The 27,990-nt window shown below is 46.5% G+C and overlaps 1 protein-coding gene across 2 annotated transcripts in view; it reads left to right on the forward strand.

Annotated features, from left to right (window-relative positions):
- Nucleotides 1-6,128: 6,128 nt before the first annotated feature.
- Nucleotides 6,129-27,990, forward strand: part of FRRS1 (ferric chelate reductase 1) — a 44,189-nt gene continuing 22,327 nt past the window's right edge. Inside the window, exons 1-7 of one of the 2 annotated variants that reach the window (XM_066246794.1) lie at nt 6,129-6,213; nt 13,544-13,739; nt 14,690-14,826; nt 16,313-16,407; nt 17,434-17,581; nt 20,543-20,725; nt 26,771-26,869. In XM_066246794.1, coding sequence (XP_066102891.1) covers nt 13,544-13,739; nt 14,690-14,826; nt 16,313-16,407; nt 17,434-17,581; nt 20,543-20,725; nt 26,771-26,869 — 858 coding nt within the window. In that variant the 5' untranslated portion in view covers nt 6,129-6,213. Of the gene's footprint in view, nt 6,214-6,904; nt 7,012-13,543; nt 13,740-14,689; nt 14,827-16,312; nt 16,408-17,433; nt 17,582-20,542; nt 20,726-26,770; nt 26,870-27,990 lie in introns of those variants that run through there. The other variant, XM_066246795.1, reaches the window with a different exon arrangement.

Here is a 27,990-nt window from a genome sequence, read left to right on the forward strand (position 1 = left end):
CAGACTCAGAGAGTTTCCACCAGGTGGATCCACACAATTACTGAACGCAGACTCAGACAGTTTCCACCAGGTGGATCCACACAGTGACTGAAGGCAGTCTCAGAGAGTTTCCACCAGGTGGATCCACACAGTGACTGAAGGCAGACTCAGAGAGTTTCCACCAGGTGGATCCACACAGTGACTGAAGGCAGACTCAGAGAGTTTCCACCAGGTGGATCCACACAGTGACTGAACGCAGACTCAGAGAGTTTCCACCAGGTGGATCCACACAGTGACTGAAGGCAGACTCAGAGAGTTTCCACCAGGTGGATCCACACAGTGACTGAAGGCAGACTCAGAGAGTTTCCACCAGGTGGATCCACACAGTGACTGAAGGCAGACTCAGAGAGTTTCCACCAGGTGGATCCACACAGTGACTGAAGGCAGTCTCAGAGAGTTTCCACCAGGTGGATCCACACAGTGACTGAAGGCAGACTCAGAGAGTTTCCACCAGGTGGATCCACACAGTGACTGAAGGCAGACTCAGAGAGTTTCCACCAGGTGGATCCACACAGTGACTGAACGCAGACTCAGACAGTTTCCACCAGGTGGACCCACACAATTACTGAACGCAGACTCAGACAGTTTCCTGTTAAGGCAGGTCCCAAGCCAAAAGAACAAAGCATTGCAAGTTTGTTTGGGAGCCCTTCCGCCTCAGTTTGTCTGTCTCCAGTTTGTCTGAGTTCCCTGTGCTTTCAGACTCCCAGGGAGGCTCCACAGTTAAACACTTTTCTTTCTTATGCCGCACCCTGGTAACTCTAGTCTTTGATGAATTAGTTCGAGGCAGAGGGGCCCAAAAATGGTCGCCGATGATCTCCGTTTCCTGATACGCATGCCTTGTTCAACCCCTACACCCTGAGTGTGGGTGGGGCCCACGACTCGCTTCCAACCGATGGAAGAAGGCGGAGGTGGCGAGATGGGCACCTTCCGGGGAGTCTGGCGGCCGGTGGGGAGGCGATGGGGTGCATTGCATGTTGCCCAGTCGGAGGCCCTGACTTGCCCGGGCCAGCCCAGCCTTGCGTAAAAAGTCGCTGATGTGTCTGCATCCCGTTCCAGAATCCTCTCGTCAGCACTGCCATTTCCGTCACCCCCGCTCCTGCTCGTCGTGGCTCTTGGGGGGTCCTGATCTCGGCCACCCCCTTGGAACTGCATTAGGACCCAGGCGGGGCTTGCTCGCCCGGTAGATTCCCCCGCAGGGACTCAGCCCCCGCCTTCGCATTCGGGTCTCATGCCACTGAAGGCTTTGGCTCCTGACACTGGTTTGTGAAAAGAGGGGTGTCTGCAGCCTCGTTTGTTATTATTATTTTTTCCTGCCTGGGATGTGTTGTCCGTCCTATCTGCTGGAAACACGGCTCTGTGTCTCGCTCCTCCGTGAGAACCCGGGCACGCGGCCGCGTGGCGCTCCCTTGCGCTCCGCAGCCTCCGTACAAACTCTCCCACGGTGCGCGCCTCGCCCAGCGTCACACTGGTCACTGCATTAGAGTCCCTCCGCCCCGCCGAGCCAGGGTCCCCGGGCTAGGACCTGGGCTTAGCTACTGCTCTTTCGGTCCACCCTGACATTCCACAACTTGAAGGCTGACCCGGTGGGGGAAAAGGGTTCCGGCAAAAATGGTTAAATGAGCTGCTGGCTTTTACTAGACAGGTTACCCTGACTAACGTTTTGTGTGTAAAGGAAACCAATGATATTTTATTCAATTGATAAATCTATTATTTCTCATTCTGACTGTGGAGAATATATTATAGTTTCTCTTCAGTGTAAAGCTCTTATTTTCTCTATCTATCTATCTATCTATCTATCTATCTATCATCTATCCTCCACCTAAGATATTACAATATACTAGAGGAGATATGAGCCACTTTTTACAATTATAAGTTAGTGCCCAGCACGGTATTCGTCACATAGTAGGTGCTTGACAGAATAGTTGTTGGGATAATTCCTTTTTGTTACAAAAGTGGCCTCTTATTCTACAAGTCTAGGGTTCTTCTGGCCGTCAGACCCCTGCGCTCGGGATGTGGCATGAGACCCGAGGGAACCTACCTCTCCTTTTCACCCTCGCGGTAACAGAAACAGAGAGGACGTGCTCTGTCAGGGCGACACAGCTCTCTGCCCACTGCCCTCCCTGGCCTTGTCAGGTCATCCGAAGCCAAGGATCTATCACTGTGAAGAGGCAGGTCTGGTCCCTACCAGGAAGGGCGGTGCTCCTGGTCTTTTCCCTCTTGGCATTTTTCTTTCTTTCTTTCTTTCTTTCTTTCTTTTTTTAAATAAATTTTTATTTTAATGGGGTGACATCAATAAATCAGGGTACATATATTCAAAGAAAACATGTCCAGGTTATCTTGTCCTTCAATTCTGTTGCATACCCATCACCCAAAGAGAGATTGTCCTCCTTCACCTTCTATCTAGTTGTCTTTGTACCCCTCCCCCTCCCCTCCCCCCCCTCCCCCTTTGACATTTTTCTTGAAAGCAAAACACTGCATCTTACTGGGAGCCGGCATCCTTTTTCTGATCGCAGCCGTACACGGTGGACTGAGGCATGATTTCTGTTCTCTGCCGCGACATGGGAGACAGGTGGTGGTGTTTTTCTGACCGTCACACGAGTGGGGAGAGGAGGGCCTCTAGCATTTAACAGCCAGCCGTGGTCAGGAGTGCGGATTCCTGCTGCAATGAGCCGAATCCTGCGTCACAACAAAGCGCCACGCCCCTGGGAAAGTCACAGAAGGCCCCTGGGTATTTACACCAGAGCAAACGACTTCAGATCACCTCCAAATTACGGTGAAAATATGAAGTATTTACGGAGAGATTAATTTTGACTGGAGAAGTCAACACCGGGGCTCTTTAGCTGTGTTACCTGCCTTTGTGACGGCGACACAGGTGACACAGGTGACTCTAGCCCAGGGCTGTGGGTAGAGCGCAGATTTCCTTCAGGGTCCGTCATGGTAGGGAAGTCACACTCTGTGGAGAGGACCGTAGGGAACAGGCTGTGGTTAGGGGAGCATTATGCGAAGTGACCTTGAACGGGTGGGTGAGAGAAACAGGAAGACAGCTGCTACCTCTGATTTACCTGCCGCGGGCGATGGCGTTGTCCAAGAACACGTGATACATGGGTTCTGTGAACGGAGTTTGGTTAGAAGTCTATGGATGACTTTGGAACAACTTATTATTTACAGCCCTGGAAGGATGGGGTCTTTAATCTACAAAGCCACCCTTACAACTTTGATTTTTCTTTCCTTTCTTTTAACCGCCATTTATTCAATACTTATCTTTGGTCAGCCGGTGGACGGGAGACTGGAGGCGCTCCGCAGAGGGCGGCTGCAGTCCAGCCGAGAAGTGGGGAGGACACAGGCCGGGATGACGGCCGTGGAGACGGGGGACAGACGGCTATCCGGAGGATGTGGGCCTAATGAAAGGCCCCGTGAGGAGGAGGAGTCCATGGTTGATGTTGGGTTGGGACTTCCTGAGTTGAAGCAGGGTCTTCTCCATTCTTCGATGAGATGCTGAGTGTGATAGGGAAGGGAAGTTGGTGAGTCTGGCCCATTAGACCTCATTCAGACTTGGCAGTGAGGTTCGGTAGGGAGGGTTGGTCCATCTAGCTTAGAACCCTGTCTGCTACTTTTTTTCCCCCTGACTTTGGGCAGTGAACTGAGCCACACACATCCTTCGCCTTCTTAGCCATAGAATGTCCGACTGTAGTGACACCTTTCACTTGGAGTCATTGGGAGGCTTAGGACAATACACGTGCCTCGGGCAGGGTGCTCCACAGACAGTAATATTGTTCTTGCTATAGTCCAATTGACTTAATTCATTTTCATTCTCTTGTGCGTACACACTGGGGTTTATCCCGGGGCTGCACATGTCATATGGCATCCTGGCAGCCTGAATAAGGAAGTGGATATGGGAATTCAGGTGCCTTATAGTAAGCCGGGCAATAAAGAGATTTGCAAAAGTTTAAACGATGCTCCTCGTCTCACTAAATTCTTATGTTTGAAAACAATCACAAAAGCAACAGTAAGAAATATTATGTTAACATGCCATGAGTTCAGTTTTCATTTAAAAGTGAATTTGTGTGGCCCTGGCCGGTTGGCTCAGTGGTAGAGCGTCGGCCTGGCGTGCGGGGGACCCGGGTTCGATTCCCGGCCAGGGCACACAGGAGAAGCGCCCATTTGCTTCTCCACCCCTCCGCCGCACTTTCCTCTCTGTCTCTCTCTTCCCCTCCCGCAGCCGAGGCTCCATTGGAGCAAAGATGGCCCGGGCGCTGGGCATGGCTCTGTGGCCTCTGCCTCAGGCGCTAGAGTGGCTCTAGTCGCAACATGGTGACACCCAGGATGGGCAGAGCATCGCCCCCTGGTTGGCAGAGCGTCGCCCCATGGTGGGTGTGCCGGGTGGATCCCGGTCGGGCGCATGCGGGAGTCTGTCTGACTGTCTCTCCCTGTTTCCAGCTTCAGAAAAATGAAAATAAAATAAAATAAAATAAAAAAAAAGTGAATTTGTGAACAAGTATTAAACTATTTCTCGGTTTTAATATTTAATACGATAGGTATTGGTAGATATTACCCACAGAAACAAACATCTTTTTTTTGGGGGGGGGAGGCGGGTTCACAATAATTTTTAAGTTTCAGGAAGGGGTCCTGAAATCAAAATGTTTGAGAATGGCTCATTCAGAGGCCTGAGCGTGGGATCCAGGAGGGTCGCTTCTCAGAGGCCAAGCTCTAGGGAACATTGAATCTATTTTGGTTTCCTCTTGACTGCTGACAAGTAGCTGATGGAGAAAGAGCCAGTGGAAGGTAAACTTCTGGGAGGGAGTGATAAGGGGAGGTCTAGCTGGGGACCTTACAGGGGAGTGATAAGCCCAGAGAGGGTGACTCTGGGTAGTGCTGAGCCTCCCCATTCAGTTCCCTCCGTGCGCCATATTGCTTCCTAGGCATGCTTGAGGACGAAAGGTTATGAGAGCATATTCAGAGAACTGTCTTATGGACGTGTTAGCATGCTTTCGGCTTACGAAGTGCCCGCTCGCTGGGGACTATTCCTGGAAAGGGTCTAATTATAACTGCGTAAAGTTATGTCACCACCTGAGGCTCTACAGGACAGGTACTAAAGATCAGCTGACTTAGTTATAATCTAGTCACGTTGCAAACTGACAGCTCTGGGTCGGTTTTGTTTATAAAGTCTCTCTCTGAAATCCTGCAGAAAGGGGCTTTTGTTAGTGGTGAGGAGTTCTTAAGGAGAAAGATTCCAGTGATTGTCTTTTCCCCTGCTCTCGTCGCCTCTCAAAATGGTTTTAGAGAATTTACTCGTGTTGAAGGTCAACCAGTGATCACAGGTCATGGCACGTGTGACCGTCTCTTTTCCATTCTGCACATGTTAGTCATCTTCTGAACTGAGTGTTTAACATTTTCAGATACACTGTTCTTTCCTACTTTTTTTTTGTTGTTGGCAAAAGAATCTTGTGCAAAACAAGATGAAAGGCTTCAAAGAAAACAAAACTCTTAAAATTCAGGGTACATTTTCCAAAATAAAAGAATTCTTTTGCTCTACATCATTCACGCTTTCAAGAGTTTCAGTTCTTTGCAATCGGATTCTTTTATGTCTTTTTACAAGTAATTGAAACAGTGTGCTATTTACTTTTATTTCCTAGATACAGTTGCCAGAAAAAACGCAAGGCACCCAGTGTAAATGTAATGTTCAGAAAAATAGTGAATCTTGTGTTAGTATAAGTATGCACCAAATAATTGCCTAAGACAACACTTACACTAAAGAATGCTTGTTTTGTTTTTTTTTTAATCTGAAAATCACATTTAATCAGACATCTTCTATTTGAACTTGCTAAATTTGGCAACCCTACCTCATTGCAAGCAGGTACTTTTGTTTGATTTACCATCCTATAGCCTACCCTCACATGATTTTATAGTTCAAGACAGAAAACATAATTTTCTCGGAAAACCAATTACCAGTTGGCCAAAACAAAACAAAACAAAACAAAAGCCTTTGAGTTCAGCAGATTGCTTAATTCTCAGAAACGGGGTCCTAAAACAGCACTCATCTTGCAAATCAAGTTCTGCTGCTTCATTGGGAGAAGCTCCCTCCAGTTGCAGGATAAGCCGGCTCCACCCAGCTGCTGAAATGTGATACAAGTTGTAACACACCCGGAAGTTGGCCAGGCTGCCTCGCTTCCCAAGGTAAGTGTTTCTTTCCGTCCTAGTGTCAGAGCTCTTTGCAGCATGTTTAAAGATTGAATTCAGCTAGGTGGCCGTCCTGGGTTGAGCAGGGTGGGCGTGGGGGCTGTTGATGACACAGGGGCACAGGCTTCATTAACAAACTGTGTCCTGGGAGCTGGTGTGGGGCTGAGGAGTGAGTGCTCACTAATGAGTTAGGTTAATAACGTGTCTGGTGGCTTTGACTTAATGAGCTTTGATCCCCAGGAAAGGGTCGCTCTAAGTAGATCCGCGTTTGGGATCCCGGAAAAACAATGGCTTTATTTATGCATGAGTGGTTTTCAGGGTTTTTTTGTTTGTTTTTAATTTTAAACTATAGGAACTCTCTTTTAAATTTACACCTAATGACAGAATTACCTGTATGAGGGTTACTTACAGCCTTACTTGGTTTTCAACATATCTTTTAATCTAGGACTTTTGGCTCCTGCTCACCCCCCACCTCCCCCACTCCTGGTGTGCCTGTAGATATTCCCGGAGCCTCTGTCTGACAAGGTGTGACCTCTGCCCTGAATTCCTCCTTTGCCTATTGTCACGCTGCCCCGGGGAGGGAGCAATGCGGATTTTCCAATTTGTAAACGAATTTACCACGAGTTATTTCTTTACAAAGCTCAACTTTTCAGTTCAGAAATTTTCTTTTTCCTTCAGATTAAAAAGAAGGCGAAGAGATTGGAGTGGTGCACTTAGTTAGTGCGGAGGCGGGACGCTACAATGTGGCCCGTGGGTTTATTGCCAACAAGGAGCTAGGCTTATTAAAGTAAAAGGGTGAGTCTCACCAGGTCTATACCAGCCAGCGCTGTTTTTCAACGTGGTCTGCTAGCTTTTATGAAACCGGATCAATGCAGGGCATATCTGCTGCCTCCAGGAATTTGCCAAAAGATCTGTCCCCAGTTGTGGAAGAAAAACGGGACACAATTTTTTTTTTTTTTTTACTAACAGAAAGCAAAGCATGTAGAGGTTCTGAGAAGAGAGTGGTCATATCAAATTGGTGGATTTAGGAGAGATTTCAAGTCGATCTTTCTTTTTGGAGGGGAGGTCAGTAAGTAGTGTTGCACTTTAATTTTTATTTTTTTCACTTTACATTAAATTTGTTGCGGTGACACTGGTTAACATAATTATACAGGTTTTAGGTGCCCAATTCTTCAACACATCTCTGTACAACCGTGTCATGTGTTCACCTTCCCCGAGTGGGTCAAGTCTTGGGCACTGAGCCAGATATTTCATTGATGTTATTTAATCTCTACAAAGGCCCTTGATATTAGTTTCACTGTCTTGAATGAAATGAGAAAGCTGAGGTTAAATAATTTGCTCAAGATCACGAAAGGGATCTGCTGGGTTCAACCCAAATCTATGTGATTTCAAAGTCCACACTGTTCCTTCGCTCATGGGACACAGCGGTTGGTGGCATTGGAAATAAATGGTTGGTGTAAGAAGCGTCCAAACCTGTCAGGAATTTTTATGAGTTCATTTGAGCCACGTGGACCACTGCCAGGAAGCAAAGTCTCAACGGGCTGAGAAAATGCTCCAGAGAATGGCAATCTTGCAGTTTATCTTGCATGTCACAATCAAAGGAGGCGGCGCAAGGGGGTGACATGAAATCCTGGGGTGGTAGATGGGGGAGGTGGGAGAGAGGAGAGTGGGGGAAGCCTCTGAGATTGGATAAAGGGTAGAATGGAGAGACACATCCTTCCTTTAGGTCGGTGGGTACAGGATAGTCAATAGCATATATAGCATGTGAAGATGGTATGCAGGTGTTAGGTTAGTAGGAGATTAGTTAGACATGAGCCTGGACAGGCAGAGGAGAGGGAGGGATGAATTGCCCCCATGCATTCCAGGAGTGCAGGATCTACCTCGCCACACCCAGACTGGTGGTCTCCAGTTCCCTGACATGGTATCAGTCACATAGCAACACCAGAAGAAAAAGCTAGAAAGAAAAAATGGGTAATGGCAAGGTCCAGGAAGAAAAGCCCATGACTACCTAAATTCTGTACCTAGTCGGGGCACTCATTCTGGCGAGTGAGCTGCCCGCTCAGGCCCTCCTGAGGGTACTCTTGCACGGCCCACCAACGCTTGCTTTGCTTGCTAGACTTTGTCCCTTGATTCCATGTTTTCTCTCAAGCGAGGCAGGAACCGAGGTTTCGTGGCTTCCCGGGTAACCCAGGGAACAGGGTAACAGTGAGGGGCTCTGTGGTCTGGTGCTCCGGTGGGAGGCTGTGCCCCGAGGGGTTCGGATAAAGGAGGTGACTCTGACATTCCGAAGGTGTGTCATTGTAGATGCAGAAAGACCATGGACAGCCTCAGTTAAGGTCAAACCTGACCTTTGTCAGGGAAGATGCAGGTCCTCCATGACTGTCTCTTCGTTAGGAAGCTTTCATTTCAGACCATCCTGTGTGGCTACTTAAGGTCTCTGAGGTTGGAAGGCCACCATGCAGGTCCTCCCCTGAGCTTGTCCGGGTTTAGTACGTGGCCCCTTTTTCGTCCACAAAATGGATCTTAAAAGAGGCATAGAGGTTTTATTTATTAAGACAAAAGCAGTCAAAATAACATAGAACATCTGAAAATAGAAAAAGAACACAGAAGTCGAGCACCTTACAGATAATTCAGTGTATTTCTTTACACTCTTCACAGACGCTTCTTGTGCGGTGCTGTTAATATTATCAAACACTGCAAGCTTCTGAGGGGGAAGCGGAGTTTGCCAACCGGAAATATGCCTCTTTCGGGACATTGCCTGTTTTAGGATGGTTCAGTTTAGGAGACTGCAGACAGGGGACAGGCTCTGAAAACCACGTTGAACTGAGCCTCAGGGAAAGTACATTTACATTTATAAGGGAAAGCTCAGTTTCTAAGGGCTTGCCCCAGATCGGTGGTGAAAGCAGGTACTTCAGTCTGCATGACAATCACCCGCGTTTACTGTTTTTTTTTCCTGGTAATCTCCCTTAATGGCTCTCCACCTCCAAAGTCTTTTGTCTTGAAGGTAATGGCTTCCGCCAACACCACATTCCTCAGTGTTCCTGGGTCTCTCCCACCTGTGCTGGAGTTCAATCTGGCTTTCTCCTCCTCCCTCTCCTGTTAATTTGATTATTAGTAAGGTGATCAATCGTCCTCCTTTAGGGAGGACAGTCCTTCTTTTGTAAGTTCTGTCCTCCCTCGAAAACTGTCCTCCTTTTTTTTTTTTTTTTTTTTACAGAGAGAGAGAGTCAGAGAGAGGGATAGACAAGGACAGACAGACAGGAACGGAGAGAGATGAGAAGCATCAATCATCAGTTTTTCGTTGTGACACCTTAGTTGTTCATTGATTGCTTTCTCATATGTGCCTTGACTGTGGGCCTTCAGTAGACCGAGTAACCCCTCGCTCAAGCCAGCGACCTTGGGTCCAAGCTGGTGAGCTTTGCTCAAACCAGATGAGTCCGCGCTCAAGCTGGCGACCTCGGGGTCTCAAACTTGGGTCCTCCACATCCCAGTCCGACGCTCTATCCACTGCTCCACCGCCTGGTCAGGCTGTCCTCCTTTTTGATATTGGAAGACTAATCTGTAAATGTCCTTATTTGATAGATGCAGAGTCGATCCATTGTGTGTGATGTGATGTATTTGTATCTAAATGAGTACTTTTTCTTACAATTATTATTAAAAATTAATAGGCATGTAAGCATAACGATAATATAAAATATTACAAGTGTTTTTATTATGCATTTATATTATAGTATATCATTGTTGCAATGAGTAAAATGTTTCTTTTATTTATGATATTGTTTTCTTCAATTTATTTTTGTCCTCCTTTTCATTGTAAAAAAGTTGGTCACCTTATTATTAGTCTAGCCAGAAGAACTTAGAAGGGCAGAAGGAAAATTATTTTTCTGCCCTGACAACTTAAACTGTCAATTAAAAAAAAAAATCATTTTCCCTCGTGCTTCCTGCTGTGAAAATGGAGTCTGAAACATTTTTATCTGGGGACGCAGACATGCTTGAGCAATTTTTCAGTTTCCCTCTAATTTTAAGATTCAGCAATCAGAGTCAATTTAATTCTCGATGGGGAAGTTTCCCACGAAGGTAAAGTCATAGTACTGGAAAAACGGGGAGCACATTTTCTGAACTATTTTAGGGGGCTCGAACATATTAACTGAGGAGGGAAGAAATGGATGAACATTCCAGTTGTCCAACCACAACCGTGTTCGGGTGAAAATGACCATGTACCGGTCACAACAAAACAGAATTTAGGAATTGAACCTCCATTTTTTGGGGGAGCTTTGGTTCCATGGAGAAAAACTGGAGAAAAAAACCTCTACCTGTTTTCTCAGACTCGTGGACTCAACATTCTGAACTAGGCTAATTTAGATGCCAACGTGTGTCACAACGTGGCCCCACTCACCTTGTTCCTCGTGCAAGGTGGATCCTTGGTGGGCTTGTATAAGCTCCACACCCTCCTCTCTCCAAGGAGGGAGCCATGATGTCGCGTGAAAAGCGTGTGAATGTTGGAGTTAGGTTTCGGTTCTCATCCTGAAAGCATGCACACTCTACTGTGTGCATGGCCTCTGATTCTTCATCTCTACAATGAGGTCACTCTCTGCTTGTTGTAAGGACGACTGCATAACCCATCGCTCATTATCCATGTCCTGGCATTTTAGCGTTAATGTTGCCACGACTAACTCAACTCCTTCTTCCCTTTCATAACTGCGTACTCAGTCAGCCTTGGTTAGCTAATGATTAAATGCAGTCGTTTGGACAATGGTTGTTCCTGAAATCATTAGCTGGAAAGCCATCGTTAGCCATTGGAACGAAAATAGCGCTTCACCTTGAATGGTCGGCATCTGACCGGCGAACAAAGAAGTGGCTATTGTTTACTTCCCTCTTTGACCTTGTTGGTTATATTTTCCTGGTGAGTGACAGATGGTGGCCTCTTAGTCACTTCCCTTTCCCATCTTATACTTTTCCCTCTCATAATTCCCAACGTGCCTGGCCACATTGCTTCCGTGAAATTGTTAAGGTTCAAGGCAGCCTTGAATTCGATCTGGTTCACCTGCTGTAATTTGCAAATGAAGAATCTGAGACAGATGAAGTGACTTGGCCGATGTCATCTGGCTTCAGTAAGAATGAGAGAGCACTAGAACATCAGATGTGCAGCTTTATTAGAGGAGAAAGACCTGCCGGGGCACTTCCCCGGAAACAAAGGCCCCCAAAACAGACTGAGGCAAAATTTCATAGGGTTGGGAATAGCCTCGAGCAAGGGTGTGCTGGTATGTTCGGCTTTCTGGAATACTCTTCCTTGGGGTGATCGACCAGCTTCCTGGAACCCCTTTGTCCCAGGGCCGATTGTCCGGTAATTAAGGGTGGGGTCAGGCATCCAAGCGGAACAGCAAAAGGGCAGTTGTAATTCCTGGTCAATTCCTGTATCTATCAGCTCCTAAATGCACAGGAGAGAGAGTAGAAAGCAAGTCTTGTTTCCACTTTCCCCGGACCAAAGCCAGGGCCAAGTAAACATTTGTAAAACTGAACTAACTCTTCCCGCTCCATTATTCTGTAGGCGAGTGGCCCGTTGCTGTGTTTAGTCTTTAAGGTAACTTGGCCAAAGTCCCATGGTGAAGACTGTGACTTTGATCTTCTCTGGTTAATCTTGCCTGGTCCCAAAAGCAGGTCTGCCCCCAACAGAAGGATCTGAAAGCCATGTCTGAGACAGAAACCCTCCTGAGGCTCCGCTCCTTAGCAGTTATTCTCTTTTTTTCTTCCCTTCTCCCTCCCTCCCTCCCTCCCTCCCTCCCTCCCTCCCTCCCTCCCTCCCTCCCTCCCTCCCTTTCCTTCCTTCCTTCCCTCCCTCCCTCCTTTTCTTCCTTCTTTTTTTATTGATTTAGAGAGAGAGAGGAAGGGAGAAGGAGAGAGAGAGAGAGAGACTGATATATTGTTCCACTTATTTATGCATTCCTTGGTTGATTTTTGTTTGTGTCCTGACCGGGGATTAAACCTGCAACCTTGGCGTCTCGGGATGATGATGCTCTAACCCACTGAGCTACCCGGCCAAGGCTAGCAGTTGCTTTCTCAACTATTGCTTCCTATAGTCACTAACATTTCCAAGATTAGGCTGTTCCCTGGAGTCTGCAGGGAAACCTCACGTTTCTCTTCTGCTATAGATTATTTTCAGAAGGGCTTGATTGCTCCATTGTTCCCCCAGCGTCCTCCTTAAATGGGAAAAATTCTACCTGGCTTCAGTGTTAAATAAAAGAAAGGGGTGTGCTGTTCCACTACTAGCCCCTCTGCTAATCACTGGTGTTGGGGACAGGGCTGGTGACAGTGTGTGTGCAGCCCTCGATGTCTGGTGGCCAGCAGGAATTCCTGTCCTTTATCGCCGCTCCAGTGTGGGGCTTAGTTTATATAATTTACGTGACTGTAAAAGGATAATTTATTCTAGTGATTCTAAGGGTGCTTTTATTGTGTCTGTAACCAGATCAATGATATGGAAAATGTAATTTTTATGGAGAGTGGTCTTGAGCTCTTCCCATCTGCAGCCTGTCCACGGTGCTGGCGTGATTTATTACCCTGCTAGCCTGGTTATGGCTTGCAGGTTTTGAATATAGGCAGGAAGCAGAGTGGTCTAGGAGAGGGTGGGGCTGCCGTAAAGCAGCTGGTGCCTACTGGGCCGATGGTAGGAGGCAGCCACACTGGACGAGAGCAGAAATACTCCTATTTCTTCTTGCAGGAGTCTCTGGACTAGAGGTGATAGAAAAATCGTCTCTTGGCATTGGTTGCCTGTTACCCTCAGTTTCCAGTAGGACGAATCAGATGACCCACCATGTCACCATGATTAGTGTAGTGGGAGGTTGGGAGAAGTCATATCAGATTTATGCAGGTGATGATATTTAAATCCAGAAACATCTCTTCTGTGTTCTGTAAGCTTTCTGGGGTGAAGTGAATAAAACCTTTTGTTTTCATTGGACCAGTTGGGGATTTCCCAATCATTCCAATCAATTGTTTCTCAGTCGTTCCACTGAGACTCTCTGCTCTATCTCCATTTTATTAAAACAACTTGGAAGTGATGGTCTAAGTTTCCTCCTTTTTCATGTAAGGAAATGGAGGATTTAAGTAGATTTGCTCAACGTCTCCTAGTTGGGAACCGGTAGAGCTGGGATTCGAACCCAGTTCAAACTTCACCACCTATCATATTCTTTTTGTCACATAGTTTTGAGAATGGGGTTAGCTGATTATTGAAAGCAAGTAGTTCTCTAGAATTCCTGTCCTGTGGCACGAAAGCTTATGTATTTTATTGTAATTACATCTGAACAATAATGTGCTTTTAATCTTCTTTTTGGAGATGGCAGTTCCTGCATTCACCGCTGGTGCCTCCCTACTTCTGTTGCACGTTGGTCTGGTGGCTAATTATCCCAGCGGGAAGGTAGCAGAGTCATGCCAAGACATGGTCCCTAACCACGGTCACACTTCACTCCTTGATCCTGTTCACAACATTTCCGTGAGTCAGACGACCTTCACCTCGGGAGATCAGATCAAAGGTACCGTGCTGGGGTTGACTGTTTACATTTTGAGTTTCATCCTATTACTATAAATTGAATTTTTATTATTATTTGAGTTACACAAGTTCAGCTAAGTCCTTCCCCTATTTGGTGAAGATAACCATCATCTTACTCTTCCACATCTCCTTCTTGTGTTTAACCACTCAGGATGACTGTGTTAGTTAAGTAGTGTCACTCAGGATGACTGTGTTAGTTAAGTAGTGTCACTCAGGATGACTGTGTTAGTTAAGTAGTGTCACTCAGGATGACTGTGTTAGTTAAGTAGTGTCTTCACTTGCCATTCGAAACAGGTTTTAAAACCTGTTTTTGTTATACTTAGTATGTCTCCATGATCAATACTATTAATAGAAAAAGAAAATGGAGTTTATTTTTTTCCGGTTTGAGATATAATACACCCTTATCTTTCTCAATATAGTGTCATCTCTTACATTACCCTGATTCTTCTGGCAAAATGTAGGCTGGCTGTGAAAGGTGTATCTTTAGTAGCATTGTGAAAACGCCATCCTCTGTAACTCCAGAGATGCGAACTACTAATAGGTCCTCTCTAACCAAAAGAGTCTATGGAAAGCACGCTTTGTGCTATGGATATTTACCTGGTAGAGTTTCCTACCGCACAGTAGGATGGTAAAGTGCCTAAGGTTTTGCAGTGAAGATACAAGCATTTATTTTCATTCCGTGTTTTCCAATCTAATTTGGCCCCATCGCCTCTAACCTTCTTCCCCTGTGGGAGCGCTGTTACCATCTCGCGGGGTGAATGTCCTTTGGAACCTAGTTTGAAACTCTGCAGAGGGGATGATTTCTCCTGTTTTCTCTCCCGGGGTAGTTTTGTGTATGCTATGCCTGATGCCAACTCTGAAGTGCCTCCTCTAAACAGTTTCCTTTCGGGATGTGGCTAGATCCCTCACCTTGTCTTTGTATCTGTTTCTCAGTTACTTTGTCAGGGCCGGCGTTTAAGGGCTTCCTCTTAGAGGCACGTGATGCTGAGAATCTGAGCGGCTCTCCTATTGGCTCCTTCACATTGATTGACAGTCAAGTGTCACAGCTTCTGACCTGTGAAGATACACAGGTTTGTGTTTCGTTTGAAACGGATTTCTGTCCGTTGCCAGGGCTCTTTACACAACAAGGCGGTGTTGGCATGTTAAACCGCGACATTGCCCATGTCTGGAGAACATCTAAACAGATTCACGGTGATCCAGCTCTCCCCCTCCTTTTGACATGTCAGCATCTTAAGAAAGGTAGGGCAGTTAGTTGCCTGAAGAGTGTATGTAGCTCCTGATAGTTTCTATAAGATTGACTCTTATTCTATTGGTTTTTGAAGGGTGTAGATATTGAAGATACAGCTAGCTCTAGAGAGGTACAGAAATATAATTTTTGTCACTCCTTCATTCCCTTAATAAACATTTATTATACTGGGAACTGTCCTGGGTGCCAGGGATGTGGTCATGAACAACACTTACTCTTGCTTTTTTTTTTTTTTTTTTTGTATTTTTTGAAGCTGGAAATGGGGAGGCAGTCAGACAGACTCCCGCATGCACCTGACCAGGATCCACCCAGCATGCCCACCAGGGGGCGATGCTCTGCCTATCTGGAGCATCGCTTTGTTGCAACCAGAGCCATTCTAGTGCCTGAGGCGGAGGCCATGGAGCCATCCTCAGCACCTGGGCCAACTCTGCCCAGTGGAGCCTTGGCTGCAGGAGGGGAAGAGAGAGACAGAGAGGAAGGAGAGGGGGAGGGTTGGAGAAGCAGATGGGTGCTTCTCCTGTGTGCCCTGGTCGGGAATCGAACCCGGGACTCCCGCACGCCAGGTTGACGCTCTACCACTGAGCCAACTGGCCAAGGCCTACTCTTGCTTCTTGGAGAGCTCATGGCCTTACACATAAGTGCAGTGTGAGGCCATGGGACACGGGGCATACAGGTAGTCCCTGGATCTACAGCAGGCACTTGAGTAGAACAGTGTGATGACTCAGGTCAGGAGCACCCACTGCGCAGGGGGAGGCATTGCTGGGGGTGCCACACGTGAGCTCGAGGGCCTGGGGAGAGAGCTGCTTGGAGGAGGTGATCCCAAACTGGGCCACAAAGAAGGTGTAGGAATTTTCCAGGTGACTGAAAGTGGGGAGTAAGATTGTTCAAGAGAAAGGAATGACTGGAACATGATTACTACATATTTAGAGGCAGTAGTTTTTTTGTTTTTTTTTCCCCAATGAATCTTCTGCATACTATTCATATGTAGGAATGGAAAGGGTTTAAATTTATAGCACAAGTGAAGTAACAACCCAGTCTTTAGAGCGAGCATGAACACACCCAGTCTTCATAGCTCTCTTTAGTGCTTGAATATCTGCTGACTCTCAGTTTATTCTCAGAGCCGGCTGCTAATCTGGTCTTGACCAGTCAACATGTATGTATTGAGTGCGTGAGTCCCTGCTCTAAGTGAAATAGTCTTTACCAGAAAGCTGAGGTCATGCAGTAGCACATGCCTTTGAGACACGATAGTAGTTCCAGCTGTACCGAGCTGTCCAGTGCCTGACCGATAGTTCTTTTCCGTTTCATTTCAGGGATCAGCTGTGAGCCACACAAATCCACACAAGAAAACAGAAATTGAAGTCTACTGGAATGTTCCAAAGAGTGCCCCGAATCACGTACGGTTTCTGTGAGTAGGAAGAAGAGTTAACAGCCTTGTCACTGCGATAATTGGCCCAGTAATGGTCTGGGTTAGTTTTTTACACCTCTTGGAAGTTCACCTGAGGTTAGGTATGGGGAGGACTCCACCTCCGTGATGTAAGCAGCTGTTTTGCTTGTTTTCCCAGCAGCGTAGACGCAGGACCTAGCCCAGGCCTGCCACCTCTGAGAGGCACTTAGGAGACATTTGCTGAGCGAACGAGGCATTGCCCTGCCTTGGCACAAACAGGAGCCGTCAATCACCCTTGAGTCAGTAGGGTGTTGGGCTAAGACTTTTATAGAGTCCCTCCTGTCTTGGTATGAGAATATGGGAAAAACCCCACAAAAAGCAGTCCTGAAATGTGGATGACTTTTATGCGGTGTTACAAATTGCAGATTAGATTGCCCGCGGACTTGTCCCTTAATCCCGACAGAATGTTGTCCTGTCACATGGTGAATGATTTCGGCGTGGAGTCATAGACATGCACGTCCTGGGGGTGTGTGTGGAGAAGTGCCCTCCTGACATGTCCCCCAATTTCCCCTCCACTTTGTGCGTGAGGTCCCGGCCCACAGTCACACAGCTCTGCTCCTGTGTGCCGTGTGCCATGTGGAGAAGGGGATGTCACCGCGCTCACGGCTGATGGTGGCTTATGCAGCCTCCATGCCGCCTCTTGCTCCGGTGGCCTGCCACGTGGACCCTCTGAGGTCAGCGCTGAGAGGCGGATGAGCAGTCACCTGGTCTCTGCAGGTTGGAGAACCTGTGCAGGTCGTCTCTGGGTCTGGCACTGGGACCGTGCCCTCCAACCAGGCGCGTCAGAGAAAAGAAGAGACGAGAAGGAAAGAGAAGGAGAGGGAGAGGGAGATGGGAAGGAGGGAGACACCTGAGATTTGTTAGGCCCTATTAAGGCAGGGGTCCCCACTTCATTCTTTATTTTTCTCCCCCTTTTAAGTTTTGACTTGATTGTGATGGGCCACCAGCAGCAGGGTCCCGTCTAACCTCCCTGGTATGACATTTCAGAGTCACGGTTGTCGAGAAGTATAAAATCTACTGGGTGAAGATCCCTGGTCCGGTCATTTCACAGCCAAACGCGCCTCCTTTTTCAACACCGGCAGCTACAACAGCTGCTCTGTCACCCACACCGCCCGTCTCCCACTTAACCCAATCGGTGAGTAACCCTTTGCGGTTCCGCCAAGTGCAGTCCAGTATAACCGCCTCCCCGGGAGCGGTGGTTCTGTGCGTGGGCACTTTGTAGCGGTCCTGGGCAGCGTTTCTTCAGGTTCTCCCCAGGAACGCTGTAGGAGGTCGTCTTCATTGCAACGTTGTAACTTCCAGGTTAGAATACAGGAGTGCAAGACCCTGCGTGCTCAGGGCGTGGTCGTGGCACTGACTCATAGTCTATGCCAGCAGTGGGTATATTTTCATCTGAAAATGGATCTGAGGAAACAGGAGCAATGGACTCCCCCCTCCCACCTCCTCTCTCTCTCCCACCTCCTCTCTCTCAAAGATGGAGAGGGAGCTTAAAGCTTATGCTGCATTCAGACAAAAGTTGGAGCACAATCTTTTTTTTTTTTACAGAGACAGAGTCAGAGAGAGGGATAGATAGGGACAGACAGACAGGAATGGAGAGAGATGAGAAGCATCAATCATCAGTTTTTCGTTGTGACACCTTAGTTTTTCATTGATTGCTTTCTCATATGTGCCTTGATCGCGGGCCTTCAGCAGACCGAGTAACCCCTTGCTCGAACCAGCGACTTTGGATCCAAGCTGGTGAGCTTTGCTGAAACCAGATGAGCCCATGCTCAAGCTGGCGACCTCGGGGTCTCAAACCTGGGTCCTCTGCATCCCAGTCCAACGCTCTATCCACTGTGCCACTGCCTGGTCAGGCTTGCTTTTTTTTTTTTTTTTTTTTAAAGATTTTTATTTATTCATTTAAGAGAAGAGAGAGAGAGAGAGAGAGAGAGAGAGAGAAGGGAGACACAAAGGGAGAGGAGCAGGAAGCATCAACTCCCATATGTGCCTTGACCGGATAAGCCCAGGATTTTGAACCGGCGACCTCAGCGTTCCAGGTCGACGCTTTATCCACTGCGCCACCACAGGTCAGCACAATCTAGCAGTAGTGGTATACTCGAGCTCTTAGATCTTATTTCGTGAAGGCCAGCGAGTACCCGGGAATTCTCCATGCTGGGGTGCAGAACTCCTGCCATCTCCTTGGCTAGAACTCCCGGGAGGCCCTCTGGTCTGGAGGAGTTACCACGGAGAGAAACTAGCCTGCAGAGGGGAATGCATGTTAGACACGGGAAGGTTTTACCAAAGGCAGTTCTGATAAAGTGAGGCATGTTACTTCAGAAGCAAACCTCATGAGAAACGTCCCAAGGCAGGTTATTACAACTGACGGAACAAGTCAGACCAGCCTGACTCCTGACTTGTCTACTTGGTGTGTGACTTTGGACAGATTACCTGCTTCTCAGAGACTCGGTTTCTTCACCTCTAAAATGAGAACAGTATCTAACTCTTCGGTAGAATCACTATGAGGTTGAAACAACGTGATGAAATAGAAGGTTGCTAGCTGCTCTGCGTTTAACTGATATTCAGGAGATATTAATTAGTTCCTGTTTTTCTTTTCCTTCCCTTTCTTTTCATAACTCTTTGTTCTTGTAGGGAAGAAAGACCAAGTAAACCACTCATACTTCTATGTAATCTCTTTTTCTTCTACATTGTGCAACATATGACAATTATATTTGGTTGTATTGTTATGAATATTGCACTACTGTTTGATCACACATTTAGCTCTATTATTTGCACTAGTCCTTAGTGTATGTTAGTTTTAATGTTTACTTTAAAGCTGCATTGGGGGAAGTAACAGTCCGTTGGGGCCTGAGCCTGCCTAGCCGGGATCTGTTGACAAGATCGTTATTTTTACAACTATTCCCATAAATGGCATTAGTTCTTGGGGCTTTTCTTGCATCTCTGTTTTCTTGACTTCTATGAACCATCTTAGTAAACTATCAAACCCAAGGGAGGGGGACCCATTTATGGCTGATCAGTCAGGAGTGCAGGGGACAGACAGCCCGGGACTTGTGATTGCCATCGAAGTGGGGGCCGTCTTGTGGGACTGAGCCCTTCACTCTGGGGTCTGCCACTTCAGGCAGGTACTGCCAGGATGGAACTGAATTGTAGGGCACCCAGATGGTGTCCGCAGGGAACCGCAGAACTGCCCAGTGTGGGGCAAGCCCCCACACGTCTGGTGGCCAGAAATATCGGTAGAATACTGCCAGATGGTAGAACCGACAGTTTCTTTTTTTGTATTTTAATTTATTGATTTTAATGAGAGAGGAAGGGAGAGAGAGAGAGAGACAGAGACAGGAACATTGACCTGTTCCTGTATGTTCCCTGACCGGGGACTGAACTGGCAACCTGTGTGCTTCGGGTCACTGCTCTAACTAATGAGCTATCCGGCCAGGGCTAGCCTACAGTTTCTGATACTCCCTCGCTCTTATTTGCCATGCCAAGAAGCCCTAAATTAAGTCACTGTTGATGGTTCTTTCTTCCCACTCACTACTTTGCTGTGGCTGTTTGGAGTGGTGATATAATACATGGCGTGTCCTTTTTTCTTTATCTCATTTTAATATCAAATTATCATAGAAACAGAGTTCAGGATCTAGACATAAACGTTCCTAAGGGTTTTGTTTGTTGGCTTTTTAAAGCTCCGCCTCTGAAAACCAGAGGATATACCCTCCAGCCAGGCTAAAGTATCAACTTGGACTTACATAGTCCCTAAGAAGTTCCTGAGAATTTTACCAGAGACTTTGCTCAGGAACATAATTAATGTGAACTACTTTGTGTATTCAAGGGACTTCAGTACTCGGGCACAATAACCATCCAACTAATGCACCTTCCAAATTTTAATTAAAGTTAATTAAGTTGAAAAGTTCACGACCTAACTGCTGCCTCAATCGGTTCTAATTGGGGAGGGGGTGTGTCTTGTGTCCTCTGACCTGCATCCTGTTATGAAAAGGTAGATTCATGAAAACCTGTGATTCAAGGTAGGGACTCTCCTGTCGTTGGCGGTGAACTGCTGGTTTAATAATTAAATTAAGGCTCTTCCACCCCCTTGTCATTTCTCTAGTTCAGTGCCTCCGACTGTGGGAAAAAGAAGTTCTGTGTCCGGAGTCCCCTGGCCTGTGACCCAGAGAAGGAGCGTGCCTGCGTCTTCCTGTCCTTCACACGCGACGATCAGTCCGTGATGGTTGAAATGAGCGGTCCCAGCGCAGGCTATCTGTCCTTCGCGCTCTCTCACGACAGATGGATGGTTCGTACGTCTGGTGTGCATAGGTGGCACTGGAGCTCGAGTCTCTGGCGTGAGCTCCAGTCAATGGGGGTCTAGCTGTTTTAATTCCAGAGTCAAATGGTCGCACTGGAGGGGGTTGGGAAGGGCAGGGCAGAGTAACTGAGGACAGATTCTAAGTTAAAATAGCTCTGCGTGCATCCTGCTTGTCACAGTTGGACAGTGGCGTACGTCTAAGAATACGGTGTCCCAGGGAAATCACTTTAAATCCAGTGGACTTGCTACTTTCTCTTTCTGTCCATCTCTGCCTGTCTGCCTGTCTGTCTGTCTGTCTGTAATCAGGCAGGAAGTGCAGTTAAAAACAAAGAAGTTGCTCTGCGCGAAGTCTCACGTTGTTCTGGGAGGCTTTCCCAGGCCTCGTGGGTTTCTCGAGGGTCCAGCAGGGTCCACCACCGGCCTATGCTCTTGCCTTCAGTTTGGTCGTTGTGGGAGCGTTCTCCGAACAGGGCATTAGACCTGGCGTTGGGCACAAGTGTGTTCTTCACCAGGAAGCGTCTCTCTCCAGGCTGCGGACGGCAGCACCTGTGTGCAGCTGATTGTCACCCCGCTGGGGGGCACTCACGGAGCCCGCCATTCTGTAGGCTGCAGGCGGCAGCAGCCCTGGGGGCCGCGGTGTCCTGCCCGTGGTGAGACAGGGACATGTTCCAGCGCGGGGGGGGGGGGGGGTAGAGAGGGTGGGGATGATTAGAGACGGAGAGCCTCCTCCCTGCACCTGGGCAAAGGCGCGGGGTCTCCCTCCTCCAGGGTTTGCTTGCTGTCCACTTTTAAACTGAACACTTCTGTAGGGAATCCCATCTCCAAAAAAAGAAAAGGAACTCTCCGATTTTGTGATAGAAGAGCTGATACCTTCCCCAAAAGTGCGCTCTGATCGCGTTGGTCCTTGTGTGTTGCTCACAGTTATTTCTGAAAGACAGGTGTGACTTTCTTTCATGGGGGACATCTCAATCTATGCCTACGACCCTCTGTATTTTATTATACAGTGCTAGGGTGCATTCGTTAACTTCCGTCATTCAACGAATGATACATGGAAACCCACCAGCTCTAAGACACGCCGTAGGCTTTTAAGAAATACCTAAGACATGAGGGCCTTTCCCCTTTCGAAGCTGCTTTCACGGGGAATGTTCCACTGGCTCAGATTGTGTTGCACACATTTCCCGCGTTGCACTTTTTGGTACCTGCCGTCAGAACTGGAGGCGGTGCTTTTGGGTCGTCTCGGTCTTGGCAAACACGAACCAGGTTTGGGGCATTGAGATGGCTGATGAGGCTGGGGAAACACAAAATGTGAGGACCGTCACGCAAGAACCGGGGACGGTGGCAGTGCTTGCTGTGAGAGTGGGAGGGAGCTGGCCGTGGGGGCGGGTGTCCAGACGAGCCCGAGGACGATGAACCGTGGAAGCCTGGTGACTGCCCGCGCAGGCGCACTGGGCTTCATCTCCGCGGCGCACTACTTGTTTAGGGAGGTGCTCTGGTCACACAAGAAATTCTCCGTGCCACTTTCTCGCCAAGCTTCCTGCAGACCTGCACACGAGCACGTTTCCTTTCCTGGTCCCAGGATGTCCGTCCGCAGGAAGCAGAGACACTGTTGTTGCTTCGCCTGGGGTGCTGAGGGGCCCACGGGGAGACCCGGTATTTGGGCGGCAAGTCCTAGCCGTAGTTGGCACAAAAGCGTTTATCTCTAATTCCGGCTGTTTTGCTCTGCTCTGCCTTATGTGTTTAGTACAGTATTCATCAAGGATGTTTAGGAAAAAGACTTAATTATGCAGGTGCAGAGGATTTACAGAGCAGCCCTGTGTAATGATTGAAATCATCTGTACACCTGTTAGACAAGTAAGTCATCCTCAGAGATGTTTTTTGAAGTGGCTATTTCTATTTTTGGTTATTTTTAAATTTTTAGGATATTTGTATGACTTTCTGTTTTTTTTTAAATTTTTTTTAATTTTTTTAAATTTTTATTTATTTATTCATTTTAGAAAGGAGAGAGAGAGGGAGAGAGAGAGAGAGGGGGGAGAGAGAGAAGAGAGAGATAGAGAAGGGGGAGAGCAAGAAGCATCAACTCCCATATGTGCCTTGACCAGGCAAGCCCAGGGTTTCGAACCGGCGACCTCAGCATTTCCAGGTCGACGCTTTATCCACTGCGCCACCACAGGTCAGGCGACTTGCTGTTTCTTTTCGGTGTGTAATGTAACTTTAAATTCTGAAGGTGTATTATGAATACTGATTAAATAAGCTAAATTATACCTCCCCCCCCTACTCTGGCTTGAAATTAATAATAGCAATTGTTTTTTTAAAACTTTTATTGATTTTTAGAGAGAGAGAGAGAGAGAGAGAGAAAGACATCATGTTGTTGGTCCACTTATTTATGTCATCATTGGTTGATTCTCTTATGTGCCCTGACCAGGGATGGAACCTGCGACCTTGGCTTGTTGGGGTAACGCTCTGACCAACCGAGCTACCTGGCCAGGGCTGATAGCAATTGTTTCGATATCAGACCTCATCATTAAAATTGATAAAAAGTATAATTTCTCATTTTTTGCTAACAAAGACTTGCTCATGTCTGAATTTTAACTGAATTTCAAAGACTATGTATCTTCCTCATCTCAATTAAAAAAAAGTGATATAAAATATATCAAGTATACATACTATATTTGCTTCTATTCTCTTCCTTTCCCTGCCCAGTCTTATCTTGTTCTATAAACAGTTTCTCAATGCTCAACTTCTAGATTGTTCCCAGTCCTGACTTTTCCTGAATTCCAAAGTGGGATGTCCAGCTGCCGCCTGGTCTTGTCTAGCCTAGATGAGTGAGAGTCCCCGGATGGCACAAACCATCTTCTATAAAAACTGAATGTGCCTGACCTGTGGTGGCGCAGTGCATAAAGCGTCAACCTGGAATGCTGAGGTCGCCGGTTCGAAACCCCAGGCTTGCCTGATCCAGGCACATATGGGAGTTGATGCTTCCTGATCCTCCCCCTGTTCTCTCTCTCTCTTTCCTATCTCTCTAATAAAAATGAATAAATAAAAAATATGCAGGCCCTGGCCGGTTTGCTCAGTGGTAGAGTGTCGGCCTGGCGTGCAGGAGTCCCGGGTTCGATTCCTGGTCAGGGCACATAGGAGAAGTGCCCATCTGCTTCTCCACCCCTCCCCCTCTCCTTCTTCTCTCTCTCTCTCTCTTCCCCTCCCACAGCCGAGGCTCCATTGGAACAAAGTTGGCCCGGGCGCTGGGGATGGCTCCATAGCCTCCACCCCAGATGCTAGAATAGCTCTGGTTGCAACAGAGCAACGCCCCAGATGGGCAGAGCATTGCCCCCTGGTGGGCATGCGGGGTGGATCCCGGTCAGACGCATGCAGGAGTCTGTCTGACTGCCTCCCCATTTCCAACTTCAGAAAAATACAAAAAAAAAAAAAAATCTAAACAAAACAAAACAAAACAAAACTGAACATGTCATCTTCCCCCCAGTGTCCTCTGTGCCCGATAGTTCTTCGGGATCAACATCGATGATGAAAAAAAGCAGCTACTATTCTTGACTTCTTGCTTCTTTTCAGAGGCTGTCCTGGGTGATTTGTAGACTGTCATCCCTTCCAGCCACCGTCCTCTCTGGTGCTCAGGGAAATCCGGCTTGTGACGTAGATTCCTCTCTTTTCTTCACCTCTTCAGTCTACCTCTTCCCCACCCCTGCCTTTTTGTTTTGAAAAGTCTTAAACTTACCTGACTGTTGAAAGAAGACCACAACCCCCACCAGTAAGCCCTTCACCCACAGTTGCCATGTTACCCTTCTCTGTCTCTCGTTCTCTCTCTCTCTATTCAGGTGTGTGTTTTTTTGTTTGTTTGTTTTTGTATTTTTCTGAAGCTAGAAACTGGGGAGAGACAGTCAGACAGACTCCTGCATGTGCCTGACCGGGATCCACCCGGCACGCCCACCAGGGGGCGATGCTCTGCCCCCCCGGGTGTCACTCTGTTGCGACCAGAGCCACTCTAGCGCCTGGGGCAGAGGCCAAGGAGCCATCCCCAGCGCCCGGGCCATCTTTTGCTCCAATGGAGCCTCGGCTGCGGGAGGGGAAGAGAGAGACAGAGAGGAAGGAGAGGGGGAGGGGTGGAGAAGCAGATGGGCGCTTCTCCTGTGTGCCCTGGCCGGGAATCGAACCCGGGACTTCTGCACGCCAGGCCGACGCTCTACCACTGAGCCAACCGGCCAGGGCCTCTATTCAGGTGTGTTTTATGTGGGTGTGTCTTTAGGTTGACTTAAGGTGTATATAGAAAAGAGTTCTTATAGCTCATTGACGATGGCATTCTAGAAAACACACATTGTTTAAATCTGAGATTGGCAGACTTGGTTGTCGAGGTCCAGACTAACTTCGGACTTTGGGGGCCGTCTGGTCTGTGTTGTATCCCTCCGCTCTGTTGTTGGGCTGAAGTAGATGCAGATGGCCTGTAAGTTAATAGGCGTGGCTGTGTTTTGGTAAAACTTTACTTACGGATACTGAAATTTAGATATTATATATTTTTACTTGTCATGAAACAATATTCTTTTTCTTCTAATTAAAAAAAAAATAAACCCATTTGGCTATGTAAACACACCATTTGCAGCCTTCGACCCGTGCAAACAGGCACCAGGCTGAGTGCGGTCTGTGTGCGGAGTCTGTGAATTCCTGGTTTCTTTCCTGCCGACTCCGAATTTCTTATCTTGTGTTGGGCTGACTCTGAGTTGAACAGAAGATGGTCAACAGTGAATAACTGCTTTGCTAAGGTTATGTACTTGAAGGTTCTCAGAAGTGGAACTTTTAAAAATACATGGAAACCTTAAAATAGAATTTATGATAACTGGCTGTTGTTGGATCTTGTTTAAGGAGCTCAGTGACTAAAGCCCTTAAAATATATACTTTGTTCGATAGTTTATGGAGGACGATTTTAGGTTCGGCAAAAGAACCAAATCTATACACAATCACTTGAAATCTAGACTATTTATGTGTACCTTAAAATGATACTCTGTACTTTGAAGATGCAGTCTGCCCTTGGTAGTTAATTTAAATAAGATCTAGCTGTTAGAGCTGAGGAATATTAGAGATGAAAGCATACATAATAATTAGACTGGCAAAAATGCCTCCTTGAGCTCATTTTGGCCCTAATATATAATACCGACTCTACTGGGAGTGTACAATATTAGCAATATTTGATTACAATTTATTCCATCTTAGAAGTTACCCCTGAAAACCTAGTATTAATGCAATACATTTACAGTCATGAAAATTTGCAAGATAGATACTTGTTTACAAATAGAACAATGTTCATGATATATTAAATAAAAAAATAAAACAAAGCTGTGTACTTTCCTATTTGGAAAAGAAAAAAAGGTATACGTATAAGTAAATTTGGATAAATGAATATTTCTGAAAACATTAACAGTGATGTTCAATTGGTGATGGGTTTATGGGGATGCAAACATGTTTTAGTAGTCCCTTGCCATATTACAGTTCACTTTTGCTGTTTCACTGTATTGTGGATTTTTAAATTGTATATATATAGATCTAATTTTGTATCATGGATTTTTTGCTATATCGTGGGATTTTGTGGAAAATAGGTATTTTTATATATTTATTACTTTAATTATTTTTGCGGTAAAATAAGCATTTTCTAGCCTAAAATATTGAAAAGGTTTATAAGAGTGTGGGGAGGGTTTATAAAGCCTTAAAAAATATATAAATAAGAAAATAAATTTAAGGTCGCTACTTCACAGATTTTCAACTATTGCGGGTGTATACGCCTATTTTAGCCTTTTTTTTATACTGAAATTGTATTGCTTTCACATTATAACAAAATCATTTTGATTAATAAATTGGATAGCCAATTCCCTAGAATTCACAGTCTCATTTAAAATGGTCGATAAATTATGTTTTAAAAATATCAAATACTATTTGATTTTATTAAGATTTTTAAAAATTTTTATTAAGAATTAAAAAAAAAAAAGACCATGTGGATGTTCCTTTAAGCTTTTCTCCTGGACAATTGTCTTCCAGGGTGATGACGACGCGTATCTGTGTGTTCGTGACAATCAGACCGTGCACGTTCAGCCTTCCCGTTTGACGGGGCGGAGTCACCCTGTGATGGAGTCCTCGGTAGGTGTGAAAGTTCTAGGAAGCCCGACGTGGCCTGTGCACCTTCTGGCTACGTGGCCAGCTGTCTATGCTGCAAGGCAGCCTCAAACCCAAAGTTAGTAGCAGAGCCCGAGCAGGGGCCTGGCTGCCGGGTTCCTCTCTTAGAATATTCTGGGAAAGACTTTTCGGTAATTTTTTTAATGTTTTTACTCTATATACCTTTTGTTTTTTAAAATACGGTAAGCATATTATTTGAGTATAATCACAGAGAATGTGTAAGTAAAAAGTGTCCACCTCAGTGATGTATCTATTTTTTTTTTTTTACTATATATATATTTAGTAAAAGTTATATATATTTAAGGTATAGAACATGAAGTTTCGATATACGTATACATAGTGAAATATGTATTAGAGCAGGGGTCCCCAAACTACGGCCCGCAGGCCGCATGCGGCCCCCTGAGGCCATTTATCCGGCCCCCGCTGCACTTCTGGAAGGGGCACCTCTTTCATTGGTGGTCAGTGAGAGGAGCATAGTTCCCATTGAAATACTGGTCAGTTTGTTGATTTAAATTTACTTGTTCTTTAAATATTATATTTATTTCAGTTTTGTCTTTTTACTTTAAAATAAAGATATGTGCAGTGTGCATAGGGATTTGTTCATAGTTTTGTTTATAGTCCGGCCCTCCAGCGGTCTGAGGCACAGTGAACTGGCTCCCTGTGAAAAAAGTTTGGGGACCCCTGTATTAGAGTCAAGATAATGAACATGTCCATTTTCTCACCTGGTTACCATGTTGTCCAGGGAGAGGACCTGACGCCTACTGTCTCAGCACATCTCCAGTGTTCCATACAGTCAGTGTTATTAACCACGGTTACTGCGCCGCGTGCGGAATCTCCAGATCCACGCGTCCTACGTAGCCGCCCCTGTTCTGTGCTTTAGGACGCACCAAACAAGTTTCTCTTTATAAGAGAAGATGAGTTTTCTTTTTTCTTGTGTCGCTTGAATCTTTTTTTTTTTTTTTACTGCATCTTACAGAAAGTATTTTATGGTTTGTGAAGATGGTCAAAGCACCGACCCTTTTCAGCAGCGTACAGATTTCTAAGAAGAGGCTTATGTCAGTGACCCAGAAAATTTCTTGACCCGT

Source organism: Saccopteryx bilineata, chromosome 11 (genome assembly GCF_036850765.1).
Source record: "Saccopteryx bilineata isolate mSacBil1 chromosome 11, mSacBil1_pri_phased_curated, whole genome shotgun sequence".
Lineage (NCBI taxonomy): Eukaryota > Metazoa > Chordata > Mammalia > Chiroptera > Emballonuridae > Saccopteryx > Saccopteryx bilineata.